At 38.9% G+C, this 17,136-nt stretch overlaps 1 protein-coding gene across 16 annotated transcripts in view; it reads right to left on the reverse strand.

The window, feature by feature from the left end:
* SLTM (SAFB like transcription modulator) overlaps positions 1-11,358 on the reverse strand; it is a 98,630-nt gene extending 87,272 nt beyond the window's left edge. For 9 of the 16 annotated variants that reach the window (XM_077881272.1, XM_077881271.1, XM_077881267.1 and 6 more), the window contains exons 1-2: positions 11,086-11,356; positions 9,903-9,990 (exon numbers count right to left, since the gene is read on the reverse strand). In XM_077881272.1, the coding sequence (XP_077737398.1) occupies positions 9,903-9,990; positions 11,086-11,247 (250 nt within the window). In that variant the 5' untranslated portion in view covers positions 11,248-11,356. Of the gene's footprint in view, positions 1-9,902; positions 9,991-10,074; positions 10,437-11,085 lie in introns of those variants that run through there. The other 7 variants (XM_077881260.1, XM_077881259.1, XM_077881257.1 and 4 more) reach the window with 4 other exon arrangements.
* Positions 11,359-17,136: the final 5,778 nt, after the last annotated feature.

Consider the following 17,136-nt stretch of genomic DNA (forward strand, 5'->3'; position numbering starts at 1 on the left):
GTGATAAAAAAGCAACAAGATTCTGATCCTTCCAGGTATGTGAAAAACAGGATTAAGAGATTTTTTTTTTTAAACCCAAAGAGTTTGTAAAAGAGAGCTTGTCTCAGTCTCTCAAACGCCTGCATGAATCCAAAGAGAAAGTGTGGATGGAGCTTGTTTGGCATTCATTTCCTATTTAGAATGTTGGTGTGTGTGTATTTTAGGGAAAATAGGAAATAGAAGTTACTACAAGGGACAACTAACAAAGTCTGGGGGGTCAGAAAGTGTTTATTACTAATTTAAAAGAACAAAAATAAGTGAAGATGTTCCTTCTCTGAAAACAGTATCAGGTAAGAAAGAGCTCACTAAATTCTTCCATCACATTTAGAGGAAGTTCCATAGTATAAAACCTTAAAGATGCTGCTTTTTGGGAAAAGTACGCTTTTTAAAAATATAGGATGCCAAAACATACTACCAAGTAATCTACAGAGTAGAGCACTGGGGGCGGGGGTAGGGTGGGAGGGGCAGGAGACGGGAAAGGACACGGATGCCTTCAGAACCTTTGCAAATAGTATTTGCTGCTTACAATTATAAACTGCTTTACAATTTACAAGCATTTTTAAAAAGATTTTATTTATTTATTTGAGAGAATGTGAGAGAGCAAAAGCAGGAGGAGCAGCAGGCAGAGGGAGAAGCAGCAGGCTCCCCACTGAGAAGGGGACAGATAGATGCAAGGCTCAATCCTAGGACCCTGGGATCATGACCTGAGCTGAAGGCAGACACTTAACCAACTGAGCCATCCAGGTGCCCTAATTTGCAAAGTTGTTTTTTTTTGTTTTGTTTTGTTTTTTTAAGTTCAATTGATTTTCCCAAGCACCTTATGGTACATGAGGCAGGTAATCACAATCTTAGGAAAGAGAAAATGAGCCTGAAAAGTTAAGTAGCTTGTCCAAAGCTAGTAAATGATGATGTCAGAACTGGAAGCCAAGGCTTCTCATTTCCAGTCTGAAGTTCTTTCCATTACATCCTAGTATGACCTACTTAAAAGACATTATCTTACTAAGGAGTGGTTAATTAACTCAGTTTAAAGATATTATCTTTGAAATGGCAGTCTTCAGCATAGTGACAAACTATGTATACTTTGCACACTTCGGTGAATTTCACTTGTTTTAGTTTACTTAAAGGAAAACCAAATTGCATCACAGCCACAAAACCAACACTGCAGACACCATCCCCACTTAAGTGGCTTCCAGGGTCCAGGCACTAGGATAAATGTTTTATATACAGTAATCTATTTATTTATTTTATCCTCCTAACTACTATGAAACTATTATCCCCATTCTATTAAAAAAAAAAAAAAAGGAAACTGTTGCTCAAAAGTTAATCAGATTACAGAACTAGTGAAGGCCGTGCTTCAATTTAAACCCAGGCCTATTTATCCCCACCTCTCAAAACCCAGAAAGCCATTAGATCTGTGAGTAGCTACCGGTTGTTAATGCTCTCTTAATGTAAACAGACTCTAAAAGCCACATCTACAAAATGTTTAAAGGTAGGACTCCAAGATTATGTAACCTGCCCCATGATAAACAGCCCAGAAGAGTCCGAAGAACACAAAAAGGCCCAACTTTTCTATGCCTTACTGTTTTAAACAGCTGTATCACACAAAAGCACTGGACATTAATGTATCAGCTTGTAAACATAAAACTAAAGGACAAAGTTTTCAAACATAGTGATGAAACTGTAGTAATAACTTGATAGGTACATAGTGTTTAAGAAAACTGAAATTCTACCCTCTTCGGAAACTGATCTTTTAATTTTGAGACAAGAAAATTCTGGTTGGCGTCTAAGGAATGAATTGACATCATTTTTTATTCTGTACATTTAGAATGAAGTCATGAACAAACTTTATAAAAACATCTTTGATCATTCAAAAAAAAAAAAAAAACATAAAAACCGAAACCCTGCGGTTTTACACTCTAGCTTTTGACTGCTTTCAAAATCTATAATGTTGGGCTTACTTCACACACGTTGAATTAGAAATTACATTGAAATTTCTTCCTTTATGAGAAAAGTATCATCCTTCTCCCATACAAAATATAATTCACATTTTAAAAAGCTCTGAGGATCATCATCTAGCCTAGACCTAGTACAACATTATATAAGAGCAGGTAATTTCCCTAATAATGGAATAAGTCCCTAGGTTGGATGTAACAAGGTTTGGATTTCTGTTCATCCTTCACTGCAACAAGAAGAGATGATGTGCCAGGCAAACTAGCCCCATGTGCAGCCCTATCCTGTCAGTAAGGACTAAAAATTCCAAACTTCAATGATGCTACAAAGTACCTCTATGGATTCCTAACTTATGTCACAGGTGAGAAATAACTAAAAGGAAACCAAATCCCCCTTAACAAGCAACACTACCTTCAGCACTTTTTTGTACAGTCAGTAACCATGTCTATTTCTAGCTCCCATTTAAGCCTGTGCTGTCAAAACTCCTACAGCAAATTAATCAACTAATCTTTAAGTCCTTCAAGGACTCTGGCATGTGCCACAGAAATGTGAGTTGGTGTAAAGGAAGGTGGTACAATCCAGATGAGGGTACTAACTTAAAAGTTTAATGCAACTGAAGTCTAACTTTTTTTTAAATTTTATTTTTAAGCAATCTCTAAACTCGATGTGGTGCTCGAACTCACAATGCTAAGAGTTGCATGTTCCACCAACTGAACCAGCCAGCTGAGCTGCCCTTTCTTCCAAACAAAATTTTTAAGTATGCCCAACATGGGATTCAACTCATGATCCCAGGATCAAGAGTCACATGCTCTACCAAATGAGCCAGCCAGTTACCCCTGAAGGCTAACTTCAATGCTTTGAGGAACAAAACCAGAAAATAACTTGAACAGTAAAGATAGCCTGAATAACAAAATACAAATGGAAGCAAAATTAACATCACATTTTAAGTTATCATAGTAGTAACACACGGTTATTTTTGAAATTACATTATTTCACACAAAAGCACTGCAATATTCCTTGCGTGATTTTTAGGGTCTAAAATAAAACAGCAAAGTAAAAATGTAAACAACAAAGGAAGGTGATGCTAGAAACATTTTCTTACTTTCTTATTTGTGTAACATAAATATGTACAGATCCACAATTATTTAATTTTTAGGATTAAGGATAATTCAGAATTTTCAGATTTTAGAAGAGTATGGCAGTATATATACCATTTATTAATCTAAACTTCCCAGTGGCTTCTGGAACAGGGTCTCTCAATCAATCACAGAAATATTTGTGCAATGAAACATGCATATTCACACAAAATGAAATAAATCAAGACTATAAATAAATACCATAAATAGCTTCACTTTTGATAACAAACTTAAAACTTTCAATTTTCAGAACTTCCATATTTCAAAATTATGAATAAAGGATTCTAGGTCATAAATTGGTTTTCTCCTCCAAAGGCAAAATGGCCTAAGGATTTGCAATTTTCCTTTTCAAGTTCAGAAATACCTCAAAATAAAAAATAAATAAAATAAATAAAATTTAAAAACTCCATTTAATAAGTAGATCTAAAGTAATTCTGCCCAAGAACTTTGTGACTTGAGTAACTCTTCTTCATAAACATTTACAAAAGATATAAAACATAGAAACTGTTTAGTCATAAAATTGCTGTTGAGAGAGGGAGGAGGGATTCAGAATACAAGCCAAACTGAATGTGAATGTTTCCAGCAACAACCTTTCCCCTCCCCAAATGCATGGAGTATCTTAAAATAATCAGACTATGCTTTGTGTTGTCTGCATGCAACTGCATGCAATGTTTTAGCATCTCTTCTATTATACTCATGTTTTACTAATGAAATCTTTCTAAAACACTCTGTACATTTTCTTAAACATCACAGTCATCCAACAGATCATTTTAATATTTTTTAAATCTACTGCAGATAATTCAGTCCTTATAATAACTCTAGAAAATATCAAAAGCATATCTTTAAAAATCTGCTAACTTTGTTGACTAAAGATAACCAAACTAAACAAAAACACACATACACACAAAATACATGCATGTGTGTACACATGAGATTTTAATTTAAATGGCAGCAAAAATAGGATTCAATTTTTAATGGGTTATTTTTCTATTCCATCAATAAAAAGAAAATACTACCAGCTGACCCTTAGCCTTACTGTCAAATAGCAAATAAAGCAATGCAAGGAAAATGTAAAGTATCTGAAACAATTTGCAAATGGACAGGCAGAAAGAAATGAATGACAATGATGCCAAGCTTCAAACTCTAGTCTAGAGCAGTCAGAGGTTCTTAAAACTCCAACTGCATGAGAATTACCTAGGGAACTTTTAGAAAATAATGAACCCTGTACCCCAACAGACCAGCCAAAACCAAGCCTCTGGGGAGGCAGGAGCCTAGTATCTGTATTTTTAAAAACTCAAATGTTTCTAACATTATGGAACCACTAGGATGACAGAGCATACATAACTAAGTAGCTAAAAGAAAAGAATGTAAGAAGAAGATTATTGTTTTCAGATTCTCCAGACTAGAGAAAACTTCAATTCTATCTACATTTAACAAAACACCATGTATAATGTGAACCTATTTTAGTTGTTGAAAAGGAAAAAAAAACAGTCCGTAAACATCAAACTCCTATGAGTTTGTGCACATGTATGTAGACACCTTAGATCAACAAAGAACACACGTGATGGATTCAGGGTGGTGGAATTATGGGCAATTTTCACCTTTTAGTACTCTTCTGGATTACGAATTTTTCTTAATGAACATATTTCCCTTTTTATAATCTGGAAAACAATTGTAAAGCCATAAGGTAAACTACCATTCCAGGGTACCAGATCTGCCATGTGAGACTAACTCAGGCCATGGAGTTCAGGATGTAAATAGTTAACCCCCAGAAATGCACAGCCTTGGGGCTGTGACATATATGTGAGAAATATAGCATAGTTGATTAATTAACTAGTAAATTCCACCCTTATACCTTATACCATTGCTCAACCTTTTCTTTAAAACCATTTCTGATGCCACCAACTAATAATATTTCTTTTTCCCCTAACTCCTGGACAATTCGTTTACAAGAGTTCATGAAAGGGGAGGTAAAGTTTAATGCCCTCTGCTCCTAATTCAGAATGCACAGAAGAGGACTAATTTGGAAGAAGCACACTATCTTAAAGCACTAGAAAATTTTACCTGCCTTGACACACACCACATCTAACACAATAAAACAGCTGGGAAAAGTACATGAGTGCTTTGATGATAAACATAATCCACCATATAAACTGCAGAAAACAAGCTGCAGGTTTTAATGGCAGAAGTTAAAGGTCTGTTTTGGTTATGTGAAAATGAGGCTGGACGATATTCCAGCAAAAGTTATGAGGATTTCCAACACAGCAACAAAATGGTAAGGAATAAAAGGACGTTGCAATGATTCACATGTTCTGAGAGTAAGTATGCTTTTACATATCACTGCCTAAGAAGGAGCCACCAGTGCCATTGAGTAAGGTACTTCTGGAAGATAACTCTTAATCCCTGATACACGTGCTTCTGACAAAGAAATAGGCAATTAAAATAAGCACCAAAAGGGGTATTTTTTAAAGCAGTTGAGAAAGCCATCATATGACCCTCTGTATTCATTCAACAAATATTTTCTGAGTACCTGTTACATGCCTAGCACTGTGCTAGGTATTAGAGAGACTAATGTAAAGGAAAGACTATGTCCTTACCCTCCCACAGTTTCTAGCCTAGTGAGTACCCAAAAATATCTATGACAATTCTGTCCCTAAAGCCCTTCTCAATGCCACAGTTCTGATTAGTTTCCTTAATACCCAAACATACTGTGGCTGGAAGAAAAAGGGCAAGAGTTAAAGTACACTAAAATACTGCATTGTGTTAAATGCATTTTATGTGGTTTACTACATCCTTATCAGACACAAATTTTAGAAAGCTTTACACAGTAAACGTAATTAATTACATTGTGGGGTTTTTTTTAAGATTATTTATTTATTCATGAGAGACAGAGAGAGAGAAAGAGAGACAGACAGACACAGGCAGAGGGAGAAGCAGGCTCCATGCAGGGAGCCCGACGTGGGACTGGGTCCCGGGTCTCCAGGATCACGCCCTGGGCTGAAGGTGGCGCTAAACTGCTGAGCTACCTGGGCTGCCCAACATTGCAGTATTTTCCATACAAAATTAGGCATTAGATGTTTGGATAAACCTATAGCCCCAAATTATACTTGTTTCTACAGAAGGGAAAAAATCAGATTTCATGTAGTAATTTGAACTTTTACTAAGTCTGCACATATTGCACATTTCAACATCAAGAAGTACTGCATTATAGGTAATTCTGAATACTATACTGATTAACCACATAAAATAACTTTTTGCTGAAGTTTAGAGGTGGCCCTAAAGGTTGAAAATCAAGACTATGATGCCATCATCAAGTAAAGCAAAAGAAGCTTTAAGTCTGTAATCTCTTAAACAAGTTAATGAGGAGTTAGCTCTACCTGTTTAACTGCTTTCTTAACACACACCCAAATAATATGACAGTAAATCTCCCCGTAAAGCTTTCTTCTATGTTACTTATTAAAAGGTTCAGAGCAAAGAAAGTTGTAAAAAAGACTCAGAAGGAACAACCATTATAAGCTACAAACCTTTTCACCGTATTAACCACATGCAAACAAATTTTGTAAACAATATTAGAACCAACTATAACATGATCAACATTTATTACAAGCACAAACTTGTTTTAAAAACATTCTAAAATATAGTTACGAATACAGATCCCTTTTCCTCCACTGTCTAAACACAAACACGTTAGCATAAAACATTTTAAAGAAACAGTGACCCTGCAATTATAAGAGAATGAGCTTAATATTTCACCTAAGTAATTTTTCCAGACCCATTAAGTTTCTCTCTGGCTTTCTTAACATCGTTTAGCTTTTACTTGATATCTTAAGATTAGCAAAAATTATTTATTTACCTGACAAGCTATTATATGCTCTATCTTACCGATGTCTACATGACCATCTCTAAGTAATCCCTTTGTTTTCCTTTTCTAATAATCTGTCCTAAAGACTATTTATACTGAACACCTATGAGCTTTACGGTTTCTTCCTTATATTCCTATTTTAAACAGAAAGCATTGTTCTTCTGACTCCTGACCACATATAATTATTAAATTTCAGAATTAAAAAGTCTTACAGATGAGCTAATAAAAATTCCAATTTTATAAAAAAAGGAAACAGACTATTGAAGGAAGGGTGATATGACCAAAATGAAGTTATTTTCAAGGTAGATACTGTTAAGTGAAATAAGATTTGGAAAAAAGAATTTAATGTAGTAATTCAGCAATTAAACTGAAAAACTGACATCAAACTAAAATAGTATTTCTCGAATCCTTGATTTTATTATTATTTTTTTATTTTTTAAAGATTTCTTTATTTCATTAGAGACACAAAGAGAGAGAGAGAGGCAGAAAGACATAGACAGAGGGAGAAGTGGGCTCCCCACCAGGGAGCCCAATGTGGAGACTTGATCCCAGGACCCTGGATCGTGCGCTGAGCTGAAGGCAGACACTCACTACTGAGCCACTCAGGAGTCCCACAAATCCCTGATTTTAAAACTTACTGTTATTTTTAGGTTTCCATTTTCAAATTTGATTTTTACTGTTTTTATACTTATTTTTATATTTATTTTTTAACATTTTAAACTTTTTTTTAAAGATTTTATTTATTTATTTATTCATGAGAGAGAGAGAGAGAGCGCGGCAGAGATGCAGGCAGAGGGAGAAGCAGGCTCCATGCAGGGATCCTGATGCGGGGACTGGATCCCTGGACCCCAGGATCAGGCCCTGGGCTGAAGGCAGGCGCCAAACTGCTCAGCCACCCAGGGATCCCCAACATTATTTTTAAACTTGACATAAAATAATTTTACTTTCAAGCATCTTTAATAAAATAAATATATATGCATCTTTAATTGCACATTAATTCAAACCAGGTTCTTAGTTTGGGATTTACATTATTTCTTTGTAATTCATAGAATTTTCAAACCAATGTAAAATGGAATTTAAGGAGGCAAGTGCTATATTCCTTGTGTGTCCTATAATGAGTCTCATGAAGTACTCAGTAGTAGTCTGCTACAGACAAATGATTAAATTTCTAACTAAAGACCAGGAGACACCTTAATATCAGTGTCATGGAAAAATTAGTTCAAATATCTTAATAATCCATATAAAAGATAAAATCAACAAAGCAATTATACGTACATATTGCATAGAGAGAAAAAAACTTAAAATTTTATATTGCTGAAATTATTTCTAATGTAAGACGAATGAAGTTCCTAATAACTGAAAAAGAGATACACAAAGAAATTAAAAATAGGTGAGAATGAACTTATCAGATGAGGTTTACTTTAGATGCTAAAATCGATAATTAGCTTGAGTAATCTGGAACTGTGATTAATACATAACATCTGTTGAACTATCACAATGTGTTAAATAAATGACATGAATCAAAATCACTATAAGAAATATGGTTAATTCCTGATATACTTATTTCCAAAATGTCTATGCCTCATTTTGAAATAGCCTCTGGTTTGTCAGCACAGGCTTCCCAGCAGAAGCTTCTCTCAAGAGGAAAATGTATCTCTCAAAGTGATACACTGAGTCAGAGTTACATTTAAAAGCCACAGACCTTCAAGATACCTTTGTTATTCCTCTAAACTCCATTTCCACCTCTGTTATTCCCATCCCACCCAGGAAATACTACTTGGGCCTTTTCAATTTCCTTTGGGACAAAAGGGGAACTCTTGCAGACCTATGAAGACTCAAATAGTGAGAAGGCATCAAGATCTGCCTGGTCCTAATTAATGCCTACAGATTGCTTAGGATCAAATGTTAATATTCCCTTCTTTTCAAGGTTAATCCACTCAATCATTTTACCCTAGCTATAATCAATCTGGTACATGGCAGACAGAGTGGTATTAGGATACTTAAAGCAGTAAGGAAAGTTAGATTTTTTTAAAATTCTGCAGCTGCCCATGACACATTCTATATGGAAATTGTAAATAGGCACCAGGATCCAGATAACCCACATCAAGTCTATCCTCTGCCACTATGCTTACGGGAGGGTGGGAGAAATTTACAATTATTCAAGTCAAGACTTAAATTACCAGAAAATCTAAAAAATACTTAAGTCCCATTTATATTGTCAAAATGTTCATTTAAAACCACTTTTCTCTATTCGTTAAATCACTATATCCTGGAAATATACTCTGGCCTAGTTTAAAAGTCATAAAATTAAAATCCTTAACATAACCCTATAATTTAAAGCGCCTTTTTTTTTTTTTTTAAAGCTAAGTAATCATGGATTTTCCCTACCTTGTTAGTATGATTGGTGAGGTCTTTTTGAGTTTCACTGAAAATCAGAATGTATAATAGCATAAATGGAAATTAAGTTCACCAAGTAAGACAAAATACTAAACATAAAGGTTATAAAATTTTAATATACTAGAAAAAAATCAGCAGGAGCCAAGGTGAAAGATTTGGAAGGAATTCCATCAATACTCTGCCAATTGTGGGGCAAGGTAGACGTGTATTAAACTGTATTTTTTATTCTTTAGGTCTTCACACCATGAAGGAAGCAACATTATGAAACTGGACTGTGTAAATTTTTTGGAAGCAATAAAGAACCGGTCTCGCTTTCAGGTTAGCTTTAGCCAAATCTTAAAGGCTACAAGTTATCCAGAGCCTGGCAACAGTAACTTTTCTTCCTTGACCCAAGAAGGCAGAGTGCCAGAGGGAAATAGCGAAGAGTAGCACTATATAAACAGGGCAAGTGGCACAAGAGCAGAGGCAAGTTATATAACCAAAATATATTTTAAAATATGTTCATAACTCGTAACAACCTTTGCCTTTGGTTGGTTTCTTGTTTGGAGTATCAGTTGAAACAGTTAATTCAATATTATCTGGATCGCCTCCTTCCTCTTCAATAGCCTACATTAGAAAGAGAAGTTAATATGCTACACAATCTATCTAAACTTATTTTATAAAAACGCAAAAAAAAAAAAATTAGCAAACCTCAAGCCTCAAGACATTCGAATTGCCAGTCATCTCATAAACCGACTTCAAAAAAAAAAAAAAAACAAAAACAAAAACAAAAAAAAAAAACAAACCAAAAACCCAAGCAATTAAACTACACGAGGGAGAGAAACTTTCACGGAGAAAATATCATTAGGACTCCAAAAAAAAAAAAAAAAAAAATCACATGGAGTTTTAAATTCTACCGAGTCGAGGTAATTAAATATCACATATTATCATAGCGAACAAAAATCTATTCTCCATTGCGGAAGAGCTGCTTAGCTGCGGAAGTAAATGACTCCAAAGAGTCTCCCTAATTTCTAAAATGCAAACTTATTTCCCCGCTACTACAATTCCAACGCTCGCTGAAATAAAAGCAGAAAGGTAATCAGGGATGGGGGAGAAGGAAAAAAAAAAAAAAAAAAAAAAGGGAGGCAGATTGCTCTGATGCAAAAACTGAAAACCCAGCGGAAAACAAACCCGCTCCTCTGACCCACCCCTCAACTCCCTCTCCCACTCCCCACCCCTGCACACACACACGCACACGCCCCCCCCCCCCCCCCGATGGGGAGGAAACGGTTGGGCACAATTAAACGGTAACTTCGCCGAAGTCACCAAAGTAACCAGTCCCTCCGAGGCCGGGAAATGCACGCGCTCGCCGCCGCCAAAGACTGGGCGCCGAGCGCCTCCCGGGTGTCCGCCGCCGCCCTCGCAGCCCGGCGGGGCCGGCCCGGGGCGAGCAGGGGCGCGCTCGGCTGCCGCGGCCGGTCCCGGGCGCCTCGCGGGCGGCTCGCGGGCCCCTCGCAGGCCCCTCGCAGGCCCAGCGCGGCTCGCGGCGGCGGCGGCGGCGGCGGGGGCGGGGGCGCCGCGGGAGGCTCCTCGCCCTCCCCGCGCGCGCGCGGCCGCCGCCCGGGGCCTCCCCACCGCGCAGCCCGGCGGGCCCCGGCGGCGGAAGCGGGGGGCTCCGAGGCGCGGCCTACGCTCCCCTCCGCGGACCTCGCCGGGCCTCACCTGCTTCAGCCGGGAAACCAGCACAGTCTTCACCCCCGTGATGTCCAAGTTCCGCCGCTTCAGCTCGGACTTGAGATCGATGACCCGCAGATCAGTGATCTTTTTACCTTCCGCCGGACCCGAGGCGGCGGAGGCTGCCACAGCACCGGTAGCGGCAGCCATTTTAGAAGAGCAGCGCGCTGCCGAGGCAGCGAGTGGGCTGCAGGGCGGCGGCAGCGCCAACTTCGACCCAGGCCTCGGCGGCCGCCGGCGCCGCGCAGCGCTGCGCACAATGAGCCGCTGGCCCCGCCCCCTGTCCGCCACCCCAGCGCAACCTGCAGCCGCCGCCAGCACCCGGATGACGGCCGCGCGTGCGCACTGGCGCGGGGGCGGGGCGGGGCGGGGGACGGCGCCCGGCGCGCTCGGCGGAGCCGGCGGCGGCCACCTGGGCGGCGCGACCCCTTGCGTGGGCCGGGAGGTCAGGCACGTCCAACCGCACCAACGTCCGCCGCGCCGCCGTTCTCCCGCCGCTCCTCGTTAGCCATTTTCAGGGTCGGGCGGCGTCTGCAGTCTTGAGCCGCGACGCTGCCGGGCGCTGCGCGGCGTAGAGCGTTGCTGGGTTGCTCAGTGCAAGCAGAGGGGCGTGTGCGCGCCCTGAGCCTCTGTCGGGGAGATACTTTTTATCAGTGCTGCTGAACAATCGGGGGGAAGGAAGAAGAAGAAGAAGAAAAAAAAAAAAAAAAGAATGTGGCCCGTGTGCACGAGCGAACGAAGTTCCCCGAGTTCCAATCAAAAGGCTGGAAAGAAGCCGTAGGGCCGGTTTAGGAAATAAGAACCCTGCATGGCTCCAAGTGTTGCAAGAGTATGAAGGGCCGGCCCGGGTGACAGGTCCCGCCGGCTGGCTCGGGGAGGGGGCGGGGGACGTGCCCTGGGCCCGAGGAGGCTGAGCGCGCGGCACGGCCGGCCCCGCTCGCTGCAGGCGCAGGAGCTGCCCCCGGGGCGCCGGCCCCGCATCGCCGCCCCCTGCCGCGCGCCCCGGGGCGCCGCCCGAAGCCCACCCCCGAGCCCGGAGGCCTTCCAGTCCCCGTTGCCATTCTCCTACACCGCACTCCGGGGCTTGCCCCCGCCAGATCTGGGATTTCCCAGAGCAATCGCCATCTCCCTAGGAGGGATCGGCCTGTGCAAGTGAGTACCTGTCTTGTAACTTCAGCCGGCGTCGTGAACAAAGCGTGAGCCTGCACGGAATAAGACTCTCCTCAATTCCATGCGCTGATAGTGACGCACCATTAGGGATGCTGTCGTTTTGGGGGGATTTAAAGTTTAAATGGGTGAGGTCTGTCTTCCCTTTCTGTCTTTTTTTCTTTCTTTTTTTTTTTTCCCCCTGATTGACTAATGAGATCAAAAGGAGGAAAAACTGGACATAATAAAAATAATACTTGATATTCGGGTAGTTCTTTACGGTTTATAATGCGCCTTGACACGCAATAACCCTCTTAATCCTTCCGAACTCTGCGGGGGGTAAATCTATCTATGCGAGGTTTAGAGAGATTAAATGGCTTGTGAATGTTCACATTAGCTGGTATGTGGTGGAACCGGTGCTAAAAATCCAGGTCTCCTGATTCCAAGTCCAGCTCTGCCTCTACTACAACATAATTCACAGTCATGGAATTTTAGAATTCAGAGGTTCTTTAGAGGACCCCCTCCCCCCCCCCCCCCCGGGTGGCTGGGTGGTCCAGCGTCTGCCTTTGGCTCAGGTCGTGATCCTGGGGTCCTGGGATGAAGCCCTGCATCAAGTTCCCTGCAGGGAGCCTGCTTCTCCCTCTGCCTATGTCTCTGCCTCTCTCTCTCTGTCTCTCATGAATAAATAAATAAATAAAATCTTTGTTTTTTTTTTCCAGGGTCTTTAGAAATCTGGCACAATCCCCCCCCCCCCCGATAAAAATTTTTAGAAATTTACCTAGGGACCCACAACTAATTATTGGCCAAATTGACACTGAACCTAAGATCTCATCCCAGTGTCTTTCCCACTACCCCACCCTGCTCCCACCTCGTGAATACTTGCAAAGAGGGGTTGTACTAACCAGAAACTAATTTAATAAAGTGAATGAGTGTTTGTCCTAAGGAAAAATTTAATAATGGGCTTATCTTGAAATGGAGATCTATGCCTTCTGATCTGATGCACTTAGGAAGCACGCATCACCTGCCAAATGCCAAGAATGTTTAACCCGAATCTCATCATGAGAAAACAATAAGACAATTGTAGGACCTTCATCAAAATAAAAGCTCTAGATTCTGCAAAAAGGCAGTATCATAAAAGTGGTAGAGCAGTTCTGGAAAAAAAAAAGATGTGATACCTAAATTTTGTGTGTGATTATTGTTCAGATTCTAGATCGTAAAAGCTACTAAATAAGCAATTGGGAAATTTGACTGTATAGTAGACTGCATTGGTGTACCAAGGTTAAGCATCTGGAATGTTCTATCATGCTCATGTTGAATGTCTTAGTTCTTAGGAGATACTTGCTGAGGTTCTTAGAGGTGAAGTATCTTTCTGTCTGCAATTACTTTCAAATGGCTTGAGGGGGAGAACAAATGTGGCAATATGTTACAAATCACTAAAGTGAATGTAGCAAAATGTTAATAATTGAGGAAACAAATGTGGCGAAAATTTAATAGTAAATCTAGGTGGAGGACATAAAGTTTAATTGTATATTGTTTAAGTTCTTTTTATGTGTTTGAAGCTATACGTAATACCTACATAAATCTAACTTTTTGTAATAGAAAAATGAAATAGAAGAAAAATATTTTTTCGCTTTTAACATCCAGAGTATATAATTTTGTCATGTAACCTATGATTTTGGGGTTTTTAAATTACTTATCTAAATAATTTTCCTTTAAATGGATGTTTCTTTAGTATGAGGTATTTTTTCCTGTTTTCCTCTTTAATGAAACGTATTTATTTATTTATTTTTGAAATGTATTTAGGTGAAGGAACATAATGCACTTATTTCCGCATCAAGAACACTACTTAGAAAGTATAATAACCTGTATTTTATTGTAGAAAGCCTCTTGTCATTTATTGGATACTTTTGTACTCCCTATGGGTTTTGTTTTTGTTTTTATACAAGCTCACCATTGAAGGATATTTGTTGAATATTTACTATCTGCCAGGTGTGCCAGGTTCTAGGAAGATAATGATAAACTTGATCTGTCTTATTCACCATTGTGTGGGATTCTAACACAGTGTAGACACTCAATAATAAATTGCTTGAAGGAAGATAGACACAGTGCTCGGAGAGCCTATAACAGGAAAATTTAACCCTCATAGGGATAGATAGAATGATCTTTATTTTTTGGACTCCTTGCAAGGAGTTCTGGGGTTGAGTCCCACATCAGGCTCCCTGTGGGGAGCCTGCTTCTCCCTCTGCCTGTGTCTCTGCCTCTCTCTGTGTATCTCTCATGAATGAATAAATCTTAAAATCTTAAGGAAAAAAAAAAAGAAAGAAAGAAACCTGAGGTTCAAAATGTCAATAACTGGTCCAAGAGCATAGAATTAGTAAAAGGAAGATCCAGGATGATTTCAAATCCATTGCATTTTTTTATTATAACATCTTGTTTTTCACCAAAGTTTATTTGGATTCCCAGAGAGAACCTTCCTCCTAATGCTAAGCCCCGATTTCTACTGTTCATTCCATTTTTTTTTTTGAGAGACTTTAGTCTCTGCTTACCATCTTCCTGTCCAATATCATTGTTCCTTACCCTCATTTTCAAATAGGCTTTAAAAACTTTCCCATCTTAAGATATCTTTGCATGACCCAGATATTTACTGTTGGCAGCAGTAGAGTTGTGGTGTACTTTTCCTAGTGGAAAAGAAGCATAGCTTCTTGTAATGACAGAATAGGTAAATCATATAAAAAATGCCCCCTCTGAAAATAACAAAAATGCTTGACAAAATATAAAGTTCAATTCTTATATTTTCTTGCTGATTTTCTGTGTCTTGTTATATTAATTACTGTGAGAGACGTGTTTAGAATTTCACAAGAATGGGGATCCCTGGGTGGCGCAGCGGTTTGGTGCCTGCCTTTGGCCCAGGGCGTGATCCTGGAGACCCGGGATCGAATCCCACATTGGGCTCCCAGTGCATGGAGCCTGCTTCTCCCTCTGCCTATGTCTCTGCCCCCCCCCTCTCTGTGTGTGACTATCATAAAAAAATAAAAATAAAAAAGAATTTCACAAGAATGTGGATTTGTTTGTAGAACTGTCAAGTGTTACTTCCTGTATTTTAAGACTTTATTATTAGATATTTACAAATATCTACAATTTTTTTGTACAATTTTTTTGTACAATTTTTTGTAATATTTACAATTCTTACACCTTCATAATTAATTTTTTTAATTTTTACCTTCATAATTAAGTGAGCTTTTTATCTTCAGTGGTTTTTATTTTGCTTAAATAGTATATCAGCTTTCTGTTGGCTAGTGTTGACAAAGTGTGTCTTTCTCCAAACTTTTGCCTTTAAGCTTTTTTTCTTCTTCTTTTTCTTTTTCTTTTTCTTTTTCTTTTCTTTTCTTTTCTTTTCTTTTCTTTTTTTTTTTTTTTTTTTTTTTTTTGCCTTTAAGCTTTTTGCATGTTTTTAATTTTTTTTCTTTAAGTAGGCTCCACTCCCAGTATGGAACCCAATGTGGGGCCCAACATAAGGCCCAACATGGAGCTTGAACTCACGACCCTGAGATCAGATCTGAGCTGAGATCAAAAGTCAGATGCTTAACTGACTGAGCCACCCAGACACCCCCTCTTTTTGAATGTTTTTTAAATGTGCTTTTTAAAGTAACATACAATTGTTGTTTTTAATGTAGGCTAAATCATTTATCTGAAATATTTAATCCATTAATACTTTATGTAATTACATTTGAATTTGGATGTATTAAGGTTCTCCAGAGAAACAGAACCAATAGGAGATATATTTGTGTGTGTGCACAAGTGCAGGCATGCGTTTGTGTCTATGTGTGTATGTGGAGAGAGATTATAAATATAAATAAAATTTTGTATATATATAACTGAAATTTTGTATATATATATACAAAATATATACATTGTGTGCATATATACTAAGAAATCCCAATAGCTTCCATCTCCAATCTGAAGTTGTGTCTTGGTGTATGGTTTTAAAAAATGTATCTACTTGGGTTTTGTTGAACTTCTTGAATCTACAGATCAAGATTTTCTGGTGTGCCTAGGTGACTCAGTTGGTTAAGCATCCAATTCTTGATCTCAGTTCAGGTTGTGAATTCAAGTCCCACGTTGGGCTCCATGCCCGGCTTAGAGCCTATTTAAAATAACAATAATTTAAAAAAGAAATAAAAGACTTCCTGGCCTTACCTTCAGGAAAGTCAATAGTGTAACTCCAGGAATCCAAGTCTGAAGGCTTGAGAATCAGGGGAGCCAGTGGTATAAATCCCAGCCAAAGGATAGAAAGTTAATGTCCCAATTCAAGCAAGGAGGCTTGATGATTTGAAGGTCACCCCTCAGGTTTGTCTCTCCTCAAAGTAATATTAGAAGAATATTATCATGACCTTGGATTAGGAAAAAATTTATTTATTAAAATTTATTTATAAAAATTTATTTATAAAATTTATTTATAAAAATTTATAAATTTTATAAAAAATTTATTTTATTTATAAAATTTTAAATATAGGGGAGGGTGAAAAAAATTTTAAATATAAAAATTTGTTTATATTATTTTTATTTATTTATTTATTTATTTATAAGCGCTGACTACAAAGGAAAAAATTATGTATTTGGATACATTAAAATTAAGAATTTCTGCTCATCAGAAACTATCATTAAGAGAATAGAAATGAACCCATAGAGTTCAAGATATTTGTAACACATATAACTAATGGTGGGTAGGGACGCCTGAGAGGTTCAGCAGTTGAGCGTCTGCCTTCAGCTCAGGGCGTGAACCTGGATCGAGTCCCACATCAGGCTCCCTGCATGGAGCCTGCTTCTCCCTCTGCCTGTGTCTCTGCCTCTCTCTCTGTGTCTCTCATGAATAAATAAATAAAATCTTTATAA

Source organism: Canis aureus, chromosome 32, assembly GCF_053574225.1.
Source record: "Canis aureus isolate CA01 chromosome 32, VMU_Caureus_v.1.0, whole genome shotgun sequence".
In the NCBI taxonomy this organism is placed as follows: Eukaryota; Metazoa; Chordata; class Mammalia; order Carnivora; family Canidae; genus Canis; species Canis aureus.